We start from the raw sequence: 18,541 nt of genomic DNA on the forward strand, positions 1-18,541 counted from the left end.
AACGCGTACTTTTGCACGACCATCAAAGAATGAATCTTTCATTTATTTCGAAGGAAGTAAATAAATTTTCGTTTTTAAAGGAAAGAACATCAAACCTATTTGAAGCGTTGAGATTTATTTAAGAAAGAAAAGAAAGGTAGGCCGAGGATGTACTGGACGATTGAAACAACGCAAAGCCAAGAAGCTATTTCCTCAATTTCAGTGCGTACTTTGTCGGCATCATTGTTTTCCTTCATTTAGAGATGCAAGAGCCTTCTGCAGACGCTCACATTACTTTTTTTTAGGGGACGCGAAGGCAACCTCGAGAAGCAGAACTCAACGCACCAATAGGTCATAAGCGGGCGTCGGACACTCGTAAATTTAAGTGGGTGAAACGCAATCTTTACTCGGCCAAGAACACTGTTTTAGGGGCGAAGCTCCTTAAAGCGGCACCCGTTCATCCCTCGTCGTAGTGCGTAACTAGTTTTGCGTTTTGACCTGCAAAGTGGTGCCGGTGGGAGATTTCTCTTGTGCCTTGTTGAACAATAAAAAATTCGCAGCGTGCGCGTTAACTAAAAGCCGAATTCTCCTGTCTCTCATTCCCCCTTAGCAGCCATTCGCATGTACATTGAGCACTGTCTGACAAGAATGGGTTGCTACGTTATACTCGCTGGGTGTAGCTTCCTTGGTTTTAGAAAGGCTTAGGGAGCGTTGGGCCGCAGTGCCATGAATACAGTGAACTAATATATACCACGAACTCGAGGTGGTTAAAGGGGGGAAGGAGACACGAGGCGCAAACCGTAAGAAAATGTGCCTGTGCCACCGCTCATTTAGGCCTTGCAATGTCCGCTGGATGGCCGAGCTTCTATATGTGGAATGTAAAATGAAAAGATGCGAGATGGTGGTACTTGGAGTGTTGACTAGATGAACGAACGGACACACAGACAGATGCGTGGACGGATGCACAGAAGGCTGCACGGATGGACGTACGCATGAACAAACGCAGGGGCAGATGCATGGAAGAACGCAGAGACAGATGTATGGATGGACGTGCGGATGCATGAACAGACGCACGCACGGCTAGGCGTATGGACGCACGGACGGCCACACAGATGGACGCGCGGACGAACGGAAGTAAGAACAAAAGGACGGACGGATGCTTCATCCCACTCTCCATTATTCACCCAGAGGATATGCTGCCATTTTTGCACAGTCAACAGGGTAATTATTATGCATGAATGCATCTGCTACCCAGGCAAAGCGCAAGAAGCGGCTCCCTCCGTAGACGCCGATTGGAGCGGTGGTACGGTACGCTATCTTCATTGTTGTCTTATCAACAATATTAGGACGCCAAAACACCGACCACGTATGCAACGCAAGTTAGGAAAAAGATAATTGAGTTTACGTACAGTTTCCAATCACACTTTTTCACCAAGGCAGCTAGTGTTGCTGAAGACTGATAGGTCGCCGGTATTACTTCCAATTAGTCCCACTTTAACTGATGACATAACAACGCACACTAATTCTTGGTGATTGCGTTCGCAGGAAAGAAAGCAATATACCAAGCACCACTGTCTTCGCTTCTCCCCGCTCGATGAATACAGATTACCTAATGAACATGCACTTATGCTCGCTCACTAGCTCCGATGTGAACTTGGTGCAACCGAGTGACGCAATCGATGTTTACCGGGGCAAAGAAAAGGGGAAATGTCTTTAGAAAACCATAAACTGGAAACAAAAAAGAACAAAAACATGTACGATTGGTGCTTTCTAATAACATCGCAAACAGTTTTGAACATAAGTTATACATCTTTTCTTCTTATATTTTCCATCAAGCTACGCAGTATACAAAAATTAGCGTTCGTGGACTACATGCAGAAGCGTTGTGAAAAATGGCGTGCGTGGGCTTCGTAGCCTTCGCTGTGCTGCCAAATAAAGCTGTCACCGAATATTGTTTCTATTGCATTCATTGTTTTAACCTTGCAGTAAAACTGTTGTTTCCACAAAAGTGTTTTTGCGGAGGTGATTTTCACGTCATTGCCGTCAGAGAAATGACGACAAAAAGAGCGCCCGATTAGATGGCAAACTAAAAATTCTGTGAAGTGGAGTCCACCACATGACTTCTAATGGCGCTACTACATATGACGGGCATGCGACCAACTGCACCATGATCAGACGCTCTTGAGGCGTTACAAACGCACCTTCGCAGCTTTCACCGCCGAGAGGGGGTGCTAGTGCAAGCCCATCATGACTGTCGTTTGGGGGATCTTGAGGTCGGCACGCCAGCAGCCGCCGCTGGTGTGCCCGTCACTTCGAACTGCATAGTATTTTCGGCTACAGCCACCGTGCTGTCAAGGCATTGCTGAGGAGGTCATTGACCCTAGCATGTATTATGTCTCACACTACGTGTTGAGGAAGGCTTGTGCAGCGTATGTTGAAGAAAAAGAAGTTTTGAACGCCAGGAACAACGTCTGCTGGGGTGTGAAGGAATGCACGTAGAGCTCTGTGAACGCTGCTCGTGCCACGGCCAGGGAAGATAGAGCGGCTATGCTCGTGCAAAAAGCAGGAAACCTCGCCTTTGACTGCACGTCGTCTGCACAGCGGCATCCAACATATTTCGGGGTTCTTCTAGCTCAGCAAGCAAACAATAAATAATAAATCAATGCTACTACGACTCACAGACCTGTCTGACTTCAGAATAACCACAGTAGAAGTTGCCAGCGTCAAATATAAAGCACCAGTGAACAGACAAAGTGAGGCCGACTGAACGATGGCAAGGGCTGGCTGCGAGGGCATCCCCAAAATGACAGTCACGACAGATGCCGCATGGCGACGCCACCATCTGTAAAAGTTGTGAATATCTCCCGCTTTCCTCACAGAGTTCACTTTGAATGAATAGATAGATGCACGCCAGTATGCCGCTTTATAAAGAGGCAGTGACATGTGTGCCACCAAGCTCGAAAGAAAGAGAGAGAGAGATTCTTTATGTGTACCTAACGCTTTATCTACCTAAAAAAAACAATGGTAATATAACAAACAAAATCCTAAATTCACGGTTCATCTCTGCCTCTTCAGGCAGAATTGCCTCACTTCGCCCATTATTTCTGTACCTTATCTGTACTATTCTGTCACGAATACTGTGACCGTCGCTTGCTTGCTTCTATCGTGGATGCGTTCAGCTTTCCATGGTTGTCCCCAAAACCCAATGCCTCACGCAGGCTCATAGCAACGCGTATACCTGCATGGACATCGCCAGATTCATTCCAAAATGTTTTATTATTTCCTTAGCTCCCAAGCATGTACATTACTCATTGTTCGTAATTGAATATAGCTTTATGACTGCCCAATCTAAGGTAAACATACCTCGCTTCGAACAGTAAAGCGCTTCCCCTTGAATTATCATGAAACCTCTCCCGTTCTTTTGTTCTTGCCCTTTCGGTAGTTACTGAAAGCCGGCTTCTTTTTCATCGTTGTCATCCAATAAATAGTCTCCGCCTCTCCGACTTTTCACTCAGTGATTTTTGCAAACCGTATATTTACTGGTGAGCCTCCTAGTTCATTGTCTCCACTTTGTGTCCACGCTCTTTCTATACAAATACCTGAACACTTTCCCTGCCCACGTAGTCTCGTTCTTTTTCCTAAGCCTTTCTTCAAATCTCATTTTTCTCTGTCCATCCCATATCCCCCTTTATAGCTTCAATCGTCGTCTTCCCGTGAGAGCCCAACGTGAGACGTTGCAGAGTCCTTTGATTTACATTCATTTCTGATTGCACCTCTGACTTCATGCACACCACTGAGTTCCCAAATATGAGCACTTGAACCATTATGCCTTTCCACAGGCCTCCAAGCAATTCGTACGTATTGTATTCTAAAACGCTCTGTGCTTCATTATTGCAGAATTCCTCTTTCCCTTTGCTGCCACTGTTTTTTTCTGTACCTCCTTACATACTTTGAGGTATTTGCACTCACTTACCGTCGGTATTTCTTGGCCCTGTATTGAGACTACCAGCTCTTTGTAATCATTGAATACCATCAATTCACAATGTGTTGTACTAAATCCTACGCGTAGAGCCTTGCCTTCGCTTGTGTATATATCTGCCAGTCACTGTATATCGTCTTTGCTGTCCGCAAATGGGACAATATCATGGGCATAAAATTGACATGGAAGCTTCTGCTCAACCATCACACCGGCCTGTTTGTGTGACAGACTAAACCCATTGCTGCAAGCTTGCAGCGCTTTTTTCTATCTTCACCATGTACAGCATGATCAACAGCGGGGACAAACGACATCCCTGTAAGGTGAAGCTACGAATACTAACCGAGGGCACCATGACTAGCTCCTGCAACGCGTCGTTGCTACGCGTCCGACCCATTTGGTGGGATTGAAATTAGAGAAGTGCAAATTAGTGAACACCTTAACACACCGCGAAGTGACGACAACTGCAAAAGTGATCGTCCAGCGCATGGAATCTCTCAGTACCGATAAATAGTCCGGTGACACGCGCCAATTAAGTTAATTCACTCACCTTGCATGGCTCTAACATCGGGTTTCCAGCTTACGATTGTGCCGAAAAAATTGTAATAGCATATTGGAGAAACACGACACGCATTGGGTTTTTTAGGCGCGAAGCTTCTTATAGCGGCACCCGTTCGTCCCTTGTTGCCGTGGTAGTGTGTAACAAGTATAAAATTTTGACATCCAAGGTAGTGCCGGTGAGAGATTACTTCTGTGCATTGTTGAACAATAAAAGATATTGCTCAATGTACATGCCAATGGCTTCTAAGGGGGAATGAGAGGCAGGAACATACGGCTTTTAGTTAACGCGTACGCTGCGATCCCCCTTAGCAGCCATTGGCATGTACATTGAGCACTATCAGACAAGAAAGGGTTGCTACGTTACATTCGCTGGGTGTATCCTCCTTAGTTTTAGAAAGGTTTAGCGAGGGTTGGGCCACAGTGCCATGATTACAGTGAACTAGTATATACCGTGAACTCAAGGTGGTTAAAGGTGGGAAGTAGATCCGAAGCACAAGCCGTAAGAAAGTGTGCGTGGGCAACCTCTTGTTTAGTCCTTCGAATGTCCGCTGGATAGCGGGGCTTCTATATGAGGAATATATGATGAAAAGATGCGAGATGGTGGTACTTGGAGTGTTGAATAGATGGACGAAAGGACACACAGACAGATGCATGGATGGACGCATGAATGGACGCAGGGGCGGATGCATGGACGAACGCAGGGACGGACGCACAAACAGACGCACGCATGGATGGGCGGGTGAACGCATGGACGCTCACACAGACGGACGCATGGAAGGACGGAAGCAAGAACGAATGGACGCTTCGAATGCTTCGCCCCACTCTCCATCATTTACTCCGTGGATATGCTGCCCTTTTTTTAGTTCGGCCTTAGTGTGCAATATCACTACAGCATGACACGGGATTGGTACTTTAGCACAGTTCTGCTCTTGCTTTCACATTACTTGCTCTAATAAAGCTCTCACCGTTAACTATAACAGTTGCCGCAAAAGTATGTTTTATAATGCATCATGGATGTTCTTTGTTTTCATGAAGGTGTGACACCCAGCCTCAAGGTGGGTGCATTCATTCTAAGTGGTGGTATACACTTAGTTTGGAACCTATAAGGGACGCCTTGAACGGCGCGTGTAGCGCCACTTGTGGTGTGGCGAACACGAATCGTTGAGAGTTGTAGCAGGCAGCAGCGCCTAATTGCTTCGTTAGCTATAGTGGCACGAACGTTAGCGTGTGCTTCCACCAGGATTCAGAGATAACACAAGGGGACAATTTGTCACGATGCCACCTAGAATAAATGGAAAAGGCTGCACTAAAGCGGCCACGTTTTCTATTGTATTCAGTGCCTTGCTGCCCGTCGTCGGTAATGACGGCGAACTGCATGTTTCAGGTGTGCGCAATGCAGGTGGCTTATTTCATAACAGTCATGGTAAGCTGTCCTTCTTTTGAACTTATATTATCGCTGCATGCCCACTACCCGCGTAGTTGCAAAATACTCAGAGCATTCAGAAATGCCGATGTTTCCGTGGCCTCTCGCAGTGAAAATCATGGTGAGTGGCTGGGCGGCGTGCTCGTTTGTTGCGGCTTCGTACCACGGTGATTTTCAGCCACTGGGTCTGACGAAGTAGTTTTTTTGAAATTGTCACGGCATCGTCATTGCCCATTATGATCATAGCCTTTACCTCACCACTTGCGCAGCTCACGCTAAGAGCATGAGGTGGGGACGATCGAGAAAGAGAACGCGCTACGATTTCGACCAGAAAGGATGCACCGCAATACTACCTCTTTCACTTCACCGTGTAAAGTGGCGGCGATGACTACATGGTCCCTTCCGCCACCACCACGTCTGTCTCATTCACGGCATCCTCTTGCGTTGTTTATGTTGCCGATGCCTACCCATCGCTCACCATTCGCAAAGCTTCGTTTCATACCATGTAGTTCTGCTATACTCTATGCCGTGCACAATTTTTTTCAAATATGCAGATTGTTTACCAATCAAAGAAAAAGGCTTTTGGATGAACCACTCAGAAGGATGATAATAAATTTATCACTTCCTGTAGTTCTTTACATTGGAGCTACAACACTTCATTTTAGTCACAGATAAGTTGCGATGCCGTATGCAATTTACTAAGCGAGAGTTAATGATTGGAATTGTAAGGTTATCTAAACGAAACTTATTAGGGGCCCTGAAACGGTTTTTTGAGTAACCATGAAATTAAATCGCTGAAAGAGTTTATTGCCTCACGAATTCAACGCCGCAAACATTTTAAGAATCGGTTCAGTACGAGCGGAGTTCAGTACGCCGCAATCGCATTATTTCTCTCGCCCCGACGAAAGCGCTGCACGCTAAGCAGGGAGGGACAGGAGGGGCAAATAAAACACGTGATAGTGCTAGTAACTGCGCAGATTTTGCGTTTTAACGAGCCCATTTGCCGAGACGCGGTCTGCTTGGCTCAAAATAACGACGAAGTGACGCAGACCCAGCATCACGGCTCAACTAGCCGCGTTTTAGGCTGCGCTCCTCGCACCGCAAACACATAAAAATGAAGCAATAATTGCCGCATGGCATGTAGTCTCTGAGCAGGCGTTATTACTTCAGGGTCGGCATACATTTCGTTATTTGCGCATAGCTAATCGTGCTTATTGTGATACCTGCTATCTCTTTCTTTAGATGAGGGAAGGAGGGCTTGTGCGTGGTGTCGTGTATCTGTTATGTATATTACGACTGCTGCTCCAGTCATTTATGCACGATACTATAATAATGGACCGATGTCTTTAGTACCTTTACCGGACTTATTTTACATGGAAATATGTGCTGCTGCTCTTCAACTGAGTTTAGATGCCTGTGAACACCTCAATGATTTTCCTGTTTTGTAGCTTCTTAATACGGCACATGTGAAGCAGAAAGCCTATGATAAATCGCATTGTTAAATGTTTTAACCCGACAGCATTAAAGAGCTCGTGTCGTAGAAAACCCGCCACTGGCGTCGGCCCTGTTGGCTGTAAGCGAGAAATCGTCTGTGCGTCGGTGACTGAAAAATCAAGTTACCGAGATAGCCGCGCGAGGCCGCTACTTGTCCACTCATGCGCACGCGATCGCGTTGAAAACCGCGCATTTGAAGAAAAAAGAAGTGCTCAAGGTAACGAGGCACGCTAGTTTCTTTGCCCAGCCACCCCTCCCTGCTCAGCTTTCAGCACTTTCGTTGGGACGAGAGAAGAGATAGTGCAATTACAGCATGCGACAAACCTTTGTAACTTAACCCACACTGGACAGATTCTTAAAATTTTTGCGGCGTTGAATTCGTGCAGGAATAAGCTCTTTAAGTGAATTCATTCCATGGTTACATCAAAAAGTGTTTCAGGGCCCCCTTAACGCATATTGTTTGACAGGTGTCACGACTAAAATGAGCCTATCCGGCGATAATAGCACGCGCTGGTCCAATCTTACTGTGTGCGTGTTTATGTGCGTCTGGGTGTTAGTCACAAAACCTATGAATAAGTATGCATTTAACGGTTGAAGGGCGCACTAGGAGCCAGATTTCGCTATCACGTTCAACTCCTCAAGGCGAAATTTAAGGGTACCCATGTTTTTTATGTGTGCGAGCTTCGTTTCAAGCTCAAATACTTGGGAAAGTTAACGATGTACAATGATCTACGAACATGCACAGCGGAACAAACGCACTCGCTCAGCAGAAAAAAGAACTGCAGAAGCTTAGTAATGAGAGGAACACTTTGTGTGCATCTTCTGGACTCTGTGCGTGTCCGAATCAAAATAATTACATTCGCCCTTCTTGTTTTGTCTCTGTTGGCCACCAAACTTTGCTCTTATAAATATAATAAATTTTACGTCCAGATAAATTACAAATAAATCTTTAAAGAACTTAAAGTGCAATACAATCGTTAAGCTCCAGACATCCAGACACAAAAGATGGAATGAAGCTGTTGTATACATGTAAAACTCGCCGTGAACGTTTTTTTTTCACGGAATACGATAGTGGCAGTGAATTCACAGCCTCCAGTGCATGTGATCTCACGTCACGCGCATTCAGTCAATGCGCATGACGTCACCACAACTTAGAGCAGTCCTGATATCTATGTGGCAGTGACTTGGCGTGCTTCCTTCTTCGTCGGCAGTCACTTCGCTTGGGCGCTTCGCAATGAGCGACGAAAAGAAAGCGACGGAGTGGAGGGCTCCCGATGCGGCGCGGGCGATATAATCGGTGGACAAGCGTCTGAAGCGATCACTTCGCCCCGCTCATCATCAATCACTCGGTAGATATGCTGTTTTTTTTTCTTCAACGACATCACTCTTTTTAGTGAATTAAGCTAATTAGTTAAAGATTATCTATCAATTAGCATTTTGAGATTATGAACAAATTCAAGTTTATAGAAGGGCACCGCCCATTTCATGGCCAATCCCCAATCGTTGATTTGATTGATTTGTGGGGTTTAACGTCCCAAAACCACCATTTGATTATGAGAGACGCCGTAGTGGAGGGCTCCGGAAATTTTGACCACCCGGGGTTCTTTAACGTGCACCCAAATCTGAGTACACGGGCCTCTAAATCCCCAATCGTGGCTTGCAATAGTCTAATAAGGGTCAACCAACCAACCAACCGACCAACCGACCGACCGACCGACCGACCGACCGACCGACCGACCGACCGACCGACCGACCGACCGACCGACCGACCGACCGACCGACCGACCGACCGACCGACCGACCGACCGACCGACCGACCGACCGACCGACCGACCGACCGACCGACCGACCGACCGACCGACCGACCGACCGACCGACCGACCGACCGACCGACCGACCGACCGACCGACCGACCGACCGACCGACCGACCGACCGACCGACCGACCGACCGACCGACCGACCGACCGACCGACCGACCGACCGACCGACCGACCGACCGACCGACCGACCGACCGACCGACCGACCGACCGACCGACCGACCGACCGACCGACCGACCGACCGACCGACCGACCGACCGACCGACCGACCGACCGACCGACCAATAGATGTCATAGCTTGATCCTACCGAGTGCTCATAGCGCTGCTGGGTGGCTAGTTGTGTTTAGGGTAATATGCTACATAACTCAGCCTCTTGACTAATGATCCTATTGATCCTATCAACTCAGGAAAGCAGTAATTGACCTCATATTGTATTCCCAAAAACTTCGAGGGTTCACGGTAAATTATTAATTATTAAGCTTAATAAAACCTTCCATCAGCCTTACTGTGACCTAAAATGTCTTGCATAATTTTCTTTCTCACCAGCTCTATGGCAGCAGGAACATCATCCAAGATCATTGCTCCAGCAGAGGTGGTGTCTCAGACCAAATCAAACGTGCAGTGGCTGAATGCGATATGGAAGCGGGGAATGAACTAGACCCTTTTTAAGTCTCACAGCCATGATCCACCTGATTCGCTGCCCAATAAAGCAGGGGAAAGTCGAGAAACTCTGAAACGCTGGTCCCGCAGCATACGACATGCACGAGTTGGTACAATCGACTGCCCATGATTCAGATAAACTACGTGCTTGGGGCTGCTCGTGCTCTCAACGCTGTCTGCTCTGAGAGCCGCGCAGCAGCGCGCCAGTCTCAGTGCATAGAGTGTATAACTGTAAAACACAAATATAAGGAGTGGAAAGTTGGCCTAGATGGCAGTCATACTGGCAAGTGTTTTCATCACGCGAACATATCAAAAAAGGACAGAGTAAACAGAAAGAGCACTGTCTTCATGACTATATACTGTGTGATTTTTTCCTATGATCTTGTGCTGAAACAACTTGCCAGTACAACAACAGACATGGTTCAACCTCTCTTATGTCACTGTATAGTGAACATTCAACTACTCCTCAATGACTCGTTTCACTTTCGTGTTATACCGGATTTTATGATGAAAAGATGGACCATTTTTCCCGAACTAGTTGCAGATTGTTTGCAGAAATAGGTTTGGACTCACTAGATTGTTGACTGATCAACATTTGGGAAGAATATCGCCGGGACATTACAGGTTCAACTACATTGCAGCAGCAGGAAACTGGCATTCCGAAAAGTCTGTGTTCTGAAAGGCTACGCTTTACCGCGATGAAAATGCCAACGTAGGCATACTTCTTTTCTCAGTGGCCTAACCACCTTATAAGAAGTATTTGGACAGCAGTTTTGCTCACATATAGAGCACCTAACTATATTATATGTCAGTATGCAGGTGTACTAAATTGATAGTTTGTTATTATTGAATCAAAGTATGCAGACATGATGCGAATGAACCAAAAACTTGAGCGTTGACCACAGTAAAAATATATTTTTAAAAAGTCGTTTATAACTTTTTACTTTCGTTGGCATCATGCTTTCTTTGTCCGTGCCATTCTGCGGCTAGTTGGGTTCATGCTAAACTGTCTAATTCATATGATGCGAATCATGACACTTTCCCGCAAGTTGGTTCATCTGCATACAGGCGATGTAGCTTCTTCAAGATTATAAGAGCTGGTTGAATGAGGTCTCAATGCATCATCTTGTGCCGATCCTGACATGTGTTTTCATCGAGGCTCTTCAGCCGCGCCGCGCTTGGGGCCAAGTGACTTGAAAAAAAAAAGTCTTTTGGGCTCTTCACACATGTGACCAGCTTGAACGAAGCTCCACGAAGTACATGTTTGGAGAAGGGGAGATCATTTTCTTGCTTTTCGCTACCTCGTAAATAAAAAACGCTGCTTTGCGAGAGAATCTTCCTGGGTCGACCACATGAAGTGACGTTACCTCATGTCGCCTGTGGTTGAATGCGCTTTGGCATACGTACGATGAACGCTGCAGCAATGTTTCTGCTAGTCGTCTGCAAACTACCACGACTGCCTTGTACTGCGGCCTTTTTTATTTGATATCACGATCGCAGACAACGTTCAAAAGTGACGATAAAAGAGAGATTGTCAAGGGAACGCGTGAAACCATGCAGTTCCGAAGCAGAAAGATATTTGCTCGCTCTTTTTTTTTCTCTAATTTTCTAGCCTAGGTCGCTAACATTTTGGAACAACCCACTGTCGAATTCCCAGCTTCTGTCAACGTATGACGTATGTCTGTGGTACCTTACTTGATCCTCGCGGTAGTACATCATGCTTGGGCAGCGTGGGCGTTGTGGGGTGAGACCACATTCAATGTAGGGTATGCAATAACGTTTTTGATCTCTCGCCCATCGTCCCACTAGACTATGATATCATTGCCTCGCATTAGGGTGGGCCGGTCTTAGGTTGTACTGGTGCCCAGAAAATAATTACGAGTACCGCAGATGTAGCTGATGGTCGGCTGAGCACGCCAGATACAGAAGAGTACCACGGCTTTGAGCATGCGCGCTATTTCCAGAAAGCTCGCCTCACTCCTCACTACATTTTCATAGTGATTTACTGCAAACGAACAGGTGGGCGGTGCGAATACTGTCTCTAAAACGTTCTATGTGGGAGGTGGAGGATACGTGTGCGTGCGTGCGGGAAAGTCAGCTTTGCTCGTTTTGAAAACAAAATAATTGCTTTTTAATGAGTAGCAGATTGTGGCCACCCGGTTGTCCATCACCGACAACACTTGTGACGAAAATGAGAAAGACGCAAGTTGCGCCTCTACAATGCCCTAAACAGTAACTAAGCACGTTAAGCGAGTTAACTAAGAACCCCTAAGAGCAATTATCGAGCCAGAAGGCTACAATAAATAAGAGCATTGAACTCGACTATAATCCGGACATTAAATACACCTTCAACAAACCATGCTAAAGTGCCATAATAATTATATTAGTACAATTACCAGTAACAAAAGTACCTGTAAGCGTTGCAAAGAATATTACAAACTACGCAACATCAATGATATATGAGAAGTCTCGTTGCCGGTTACTAGGGATATTAGACAATTGTTCTAAATTCGTTAATTAAAATTTTGCAATGGAGGGTCTATTCAAGGGACGCCGCAAGGACAGCCGACTCCGCTGCACAGAGAAGTGAGCACGCCGTATCCTTCACGATCCGACCCCCCTCCCTTCATCCCGGTTGTCTTGTCTTAGCGCTGAAAAGAACATACAACATACTTTTTAATGCAAGGCAATGCTTATTTAGATGCACTAGGGGGTGAGGCTCGCTTGCAAGGTATGCCGTGCTCACGCAGATGATCGCTGTATATTTCGCTGGGCTTACCTCGCGGACGAGCGGCTACCAGTCCGGGGAACGAAATTTCATTTGGGCGCACCTGAACGTAAAAGCCACACTCGCGTTTAAAGTTTTATTCCTTTACTCTAGCGTCGTAAGCTTCTGATATGGGAATGTATGGTATGGTAGCCTGCGCTTAGTTTGATGATTATCACACGTGCTAGGGTTCATGACTATCAGATGTACTACATTAAGAAACTGCTTCTTACCGCCATCGCCACTTCTGTGTAGTACACATCTTTTCTTTGCAATTCTGGTAACGGGTGCCGCTGCGCTCCATCTTCATAAAACATGAGTTCTACATAGTATTTCATGTACCCGCCTGAGAGGGATCCTAGGAGGGATAATATGAAAACGTGTAAACGACATAGGTTAGCTAGCCCACAGTTTAAGTAGGGTGGACATTTGGGCTAATTGGTGCCGATCGCTCAAAGTCGGCTGCATATCCAGGCAAATATGTGCAAAGTGTGTCTGAAAGGGTTATAAAGACAATAAATAGGCGGAATCAGAAAAACTATTCTGCAAAGAAAGGCACAGAATGCGAACGCTTTGCTGTTTTACGATACATCAGTTGTTTATCACATTAGATAGAACATGGTGCCATGCGATTTGGTGTCAATGTTGCTTGAGTGAAACGAACAAGATTTAAAGAATCTGTTGTACTTACAGTGAAATTGACAAGAAAGAGGAAAAATGTGCACGTGTTTTTCTATATAAAGTGGAAAACTTGGTAGGAGCAAAAGAGGAATGGTTTATTTATGACCCTCAACCTGCGGCCTTGTTTACATTGGTCAGACTGGCCAATGCGTAAACACTCGTCTTATAGAACATAAGATGTCAGAAAAAAAGTAAAAAAAGTGACCACTCACACCTAACTGATAATCGCACGAGTAGAGATTGTCCCCCTGAAAGGCGCAACAATAAAGTCTTGTTCAATCACACAATCTTATGCGGCAAATAGCCTGAGCGTTTATCATCAATGTTCGTGCAGAAAGATGCGTAATCAGCCATTACTTGTGCTGGTCTGTTGCTTTCTTGTGCATGTTGCAAATATTGTGCCTACACAATGACTATCATCATGGGTAAACGAATTTTTGTTATTCTTGTGCACGCGCTTTTGAAATGGCTTGTATTAATAAACACGTATATTGTGAGGGTTTTTTTTCTTTCATAAATTGAGTTGGGTATTGGCACCCGTTTGTCTGTTTCCCTTTATTCCTTGTTTATTTTTGTGCGTTTCCCACAATATATTTTTACCAACTCACACAAATCTCTGTACTTTTACACCCTACAACTACATTGAAGACTTTCCCACTACCAAGACCGCCGAGCTACGTGGAGGCTACCTACAGACACAAAATAAAACCTAAGAAGCACCGGCACATCACAAGGGTCAGTCATCTCGCCGACGCTGGTAAAACTGGTAATAATTGGATTGGCCTAGAAGGTCACGTATATTGAAAACCTCAGCTGCTTGATTGGACGATCTCACGCTGTGCTTCACCGGCAGCAGTGACGCCCACATCGAGTACGTGAGAGAAGCCGCCCCCGGCTCGATAGAAAATGAGCCGGCAGGCATCGTATTGAGGTGTCACCCAGCTAATCTATACTTCGAATACCTCCACATAAAAACAGCAGCAGAGACAAGACCAGAAAAAGCAAACACGACTGGTCCCGAATCGCAACCAAGTAGAGCGAATGGATTGCCAAATCCAATAAAATAAATGTTGCAGGCGTGGTCAGCGAAAAGCCCGAAGACACGACGAATACACCATGCGTTTCACGACAAAAGCGGCTAATGCGACATGACTCTTCATACGAGTCTCATGTCGAACTGCACGCATAAGAGACAAAAGCCGAAGAGTGCCCACCCAGTACTTTATAACAACCACGTCACGTACTTTGTAGCTTAGTACTGGTGGCTGCGACATGGTGTCAGCCAAACCAGTCATAATCGATAAAACCTGCAGACGGCGCAGTAAGACGGCGCTCACGGCTGGAGTTGCAGATGATTCTGGCGTAGAAGAGGTCTTCAGAACGTTGATATGGTGCTAGAACAATGCCAGCATGCTGTGCGCGGCGTCATCGTATTGCATAACTACCTAATAGACGTCTGCCGCCAGGTCGTTGGTCATCAGAAGTAGAAGCCGTGAAGAAGTAGAAGTTGAGAAAGCTCGAACTTATTCAAGTAGAGCACCTAATTGACACCGTTGATGATATTCGTATTCATCGTTCGCTGTGAGGCCCGTTCTTCGTCCGCTCTATGACAGTATAGATCGCGGTGCAGCTCACCACACCAGGAATGAAAGGCTCGGGTCATTGATGGGTTGATTCCCGGTTCGTCGACATCAAAATTGATGTAGAAAAATCACGCTTTGGCGTCAAAAAGCACCCTATGAAAAAGACGCAAAGCCGAGGATTCATGTCAACCAGAGTGTTCTATTTCACTCAACGTTCTTTTCTTAATCGTTGTTCTCGAAGTCTGTCGATGCGCTTGCCATTACCGGTGGGCGTTCAAACACTTTACAACAGAGTCGACCACTGGGCTGACAAAACCTCAAGCGTGCTGGTGAGCCGACTCATTGCCGGAGTGACGCGAATGGGCAGGTACCCAGAACAGTTCAATGTAGCATGGCTCGCCCTGCAGCAAGACCGGGAGAAGGAGCCTCAGTGTCATAGGCCAAACAAGGCCTCAGACAAAATTCAAGATGGCGTGCTTAGACTCACTAAGTACTACACGGGCTTCGGTTTAGATGGCAGCCTAGGCAATGGCCGCCTCCTCCATTTAGATGGCGTATGTTGTGCGCACTGTGACGGCTAACACTGTCGTCTTCCCATACGGCAACAAGGCGGACGAGGTGGAGACGACGGCAAAGGTGCTGGCCGGTGAGGTGTAGCAAGCCGCGTCCACTCCAACGACGGCTAGGAGGTTGACGTATTCGTTGCAAAGAATGACAACGCGGCCTTGGCGACGGGGATAATGGCGGCCTGCGAGCATGTTCATCGGGCAAGGCTGTCGAAAGTGCGTGCGCTAGAGAGACCAGGTCTGGTGGATGAGAATAGATGTCGTGGCCGATGAAACAGAGGATCCAACGACTAGTCGGCGAACGACAAAATTGTCACGCTTAAGCAGTACGGTGGGCTACAAGCAACTTGTCGATGGCGTTTTGTACCACAAGGTGAAATTTTTAAAGGCGACAGTCTTTCTTGGGGACCTTCGACACCAAACTTTTAGTCTGTCTGTCTGTCTGTCGGTGGAATTGTTTGTTGTCAACCAAAACGATACCCGAAACGGTTAAAATCCAAGCCTATCCGCAGAACCACCGATATTGCTCAAGTTTTATGGATTCATACTTGTGTGATTGTCAAATAAAAAGCTACTATTGCGCATATCTGAGGCAACATTAGCAACACGTGAATATTCTGTATGTGTGTCTTTATAATAGAAAAGGCATATATGAGTAATTCGAAGGACGGTAGCATATATGTGTTACCAACGCTTTGCTAAGATGACACGGTGTGGCACCTGTCCGTCGACTTGCGTTCTACACCTTATCGCCTTTGAGACGGGTGTGCAAGCCGCACGCTTCGTTTTCAAAGATAAATGCCAGATAGAGCTCATGTCTTACGTATAACGTAGAGTAACTGTATATGTTCACCCATATACAGTTACTCTAGTATGACGTGTCTCGATGCGCTCGTACACGTCTGCTGCACGCATCGAGGCACTTTATACCGTAGCACCTCCAAACACCATTCACTGATATTCTTGCGCAGAACATCAAATAAACGTTTTGTTCACTCCCATTCAGACGCAAGGTTATCGTTTTTAGACGACATTTGCAGTGAGATATGCAGATAAGGCGCCTATTTGCGGTTTCCTGATTTCGCGCAGTAGCGGTAACGCATACCGGCTCCGGCAGTGTACAACTACGGCGCACGCGACACTTGTAATCTCATAACAGCTTCCGCTTTAGAAAAAAATGAAGCAGTTCTTATTTTACTTTACTTACCGATTTGAGCAGTCCATACAGAAAAAATTAGTAATGGAGATAGAGAATATAAGTTAGACTTCAAGGGTGCCATTGAAGTTCACGAGTATAAGTTGTAGAGAAATTAACAACTGTTAACAGTGGCACACTTTGCAGTCATTGCTCAAATATCAGCTTTCTTTTCTTACATTTATGTGCAGCCAGCCTCATATTGCTACATGTCAGTCGTGCTACCACGCAGCAAATTTCAGAAATACTGAACTAGCTGTCGTTCAGACAGATGCGAAATGGGAAAATAATATCAGTAAACTAGAAAAAGAAGATTTGTCGAACACGCGCTTTCCAAGCCATCGCAGCTAGTATTTGAGCGTGCAAAAATACTGAGAAAGAACAATTGTTCTATGTGCATTGTGGACGAAACCTCTCTAGGCAAAATTGTGCATTGTTATTTTCAGAGACGGCGAAGGTTTGCCATTATTTCTTAGGAAACCTCCGTGTCGCAAGCAATAGCAGGTGACAGGGGCAAAATGTTTTTGTGTCGTCGTTTGTATTCAACATGACCTCGTCACCAATCTTTTTAATGTATTCGGCTCAACGTGAAATACCACGGAACAGATCCCCACAGACTTTGTTACATATATGGTTTCTTCTATGGGCAATCATTTTCCCCTTAACAGAGAAACCTTGTTGTAAGGGCTGAAAAACACTTCAATCGCAAAAAAAGTTGACATGTCTGCTCAAGGAACAAAGAAACATTTAACCGAGAAACGACCATGATTAATATAAATTATACTCTTGATTTAAGTGAATATCGGTGTGTTAGCTTTAATATACTACTTGCTCAAGCGCTACAACTATAACTAAAATTTCTAGCCACCGCTTGGTTGCCGCTGTTGGCTACGTTGCACGACGTTCACTGTTTTTAACCTGAGCTGGCGACAAAAATATAAAGTTTTGGCGAATTAAGCAGTTATTTATTGTAGTATGCAGCATTACAACAGCTGGCGGCCAGCTAAGTTGATGTGCGGACGCCCTACCCAGCAGAAGGGGGGTGCGTGCTGGGGAACTCCAACACGATGCGCTGGGCACCTGCAAGTACGAAATGGCGAAGTTCAGTTCATGTTCGCCAACATGCAACTAGCACACTGCTCGTACAGCGCAATATCCATAGTGGTGCAACATACCAGTGTCTCTGAATGCAATGTCTGGACATGTGAAGGTGACAAAAACAGAAATTTGCGACAACACCAAGCCGAAGTGTCCACCTTAACCAGATAAGACAGGTAGATGAAGCTGACGGCAGAGCTGACAATTTGGAGCTGGACCAGTATGGTGTAAGCACCAGCAATCAAATTGGATTTGCTGCTGCAAGGCAAAGCTGCTTCAAGTTTTAATGTTCTCTCCGACTGGTTTGCTAGATTATATTCGAAATTTTTCTAGGTTGGAGAACTCTATTCTGCACAAACTATACGTCTGGCGAACGGAATAAACAGAATTTATTTTTTTATATGAATCTCATTTGCGGCTTGAAAACCGAGCAAGAGCGATAAACTGTGTTCTTAAATCTATGCACTGCATTATTCACGCTAGAGTTGTTTATTGCTAAATAATAAGAATTTAATTTATATTATCACAGAGTCGTGACCTCAATGAAAGGAGCAGACTGAAGGTCGAACATGAAACTGTTTATTAGGCTGATTATGTCACCGGTGAATGGGAGGTCAGATTACAGCGATACACATTGGCACTGGTAGTGGCGAACAGAGTGTTTGCCGCCAATTAATTAACAAACGGGGAGGTGGATTGGCATTTATACACATGCCGTCAAATATTCCAGCGTTATC

At 45.7% G+C, this 18,541-nt stretch overlaps 1 protein-coding gene and 1 long non-coding RNA gene across 10 annotated transcripts in view; one reads left to right on the plus strand and one right to left on the minus strand.

The window, feature by feature from the left end:
• LOC119167586 (uncharacterized) overlaps positions 1-17,025 on the minus strand; it is a 30,995-nt gene extending 13,970 nt beyond the window's left edge. For 3 of the 9 annotated variants that reach the window (XR_012884181.1, XR_012884180.1, XR_012884182.1), the window contains exons 1-2: positions 16,719-17,015; positions 12,915-13,039 (exon numbers count right to left, since the gene is read on the minus strand). Coding sequence is in view for 3 of the 9 variants with exons in the window: in XM_037419086.2 (XP_037274983.2) it covers positions 12,915-13,039; positions 16,719-16,791 (198 nt within the window). In the remaining 6 variants the exon portion in view is untranslated. Of the gene's footprint in view, positions 1-12,914; positions 13,040-13,574; positions 13,611-16,718 lie in introns of all 9 variants that reach the window. The other 6 variants (XR_012884178.1, XR_012884179.1, XM_075866081.1 and 3 more) reach the window with 5 other exon arrangements.
• Positions 8,684-9,982, plus strand: LOC142765318 (uncharacterized). The gene is made up of 2 exons (XR_012884183.1): positions 8,684-8,782; positions 9,801-9,982. It is a non-coding gene; the product is annotated as an uncharacterized LOC142765318 (long non-coding RNA).
• Positions 17,026-18,541: the final 1,516 nt, after the last annotated feature.

Source organism: Rhipicephalus microplus, chromosome 6, assembly GCF_043290135.1.
Source record: "Rhipicephalus microplus isolate Deutch F79 chromosome 6, USDA_Rmic, whole genome shotgun sequence".
NCBI lineage: Eukaryota > Metazoa > Arthropoda > Arachnida > Ixodida > Ixodidae > Rhipicephalus > Rhipicephalus microplus.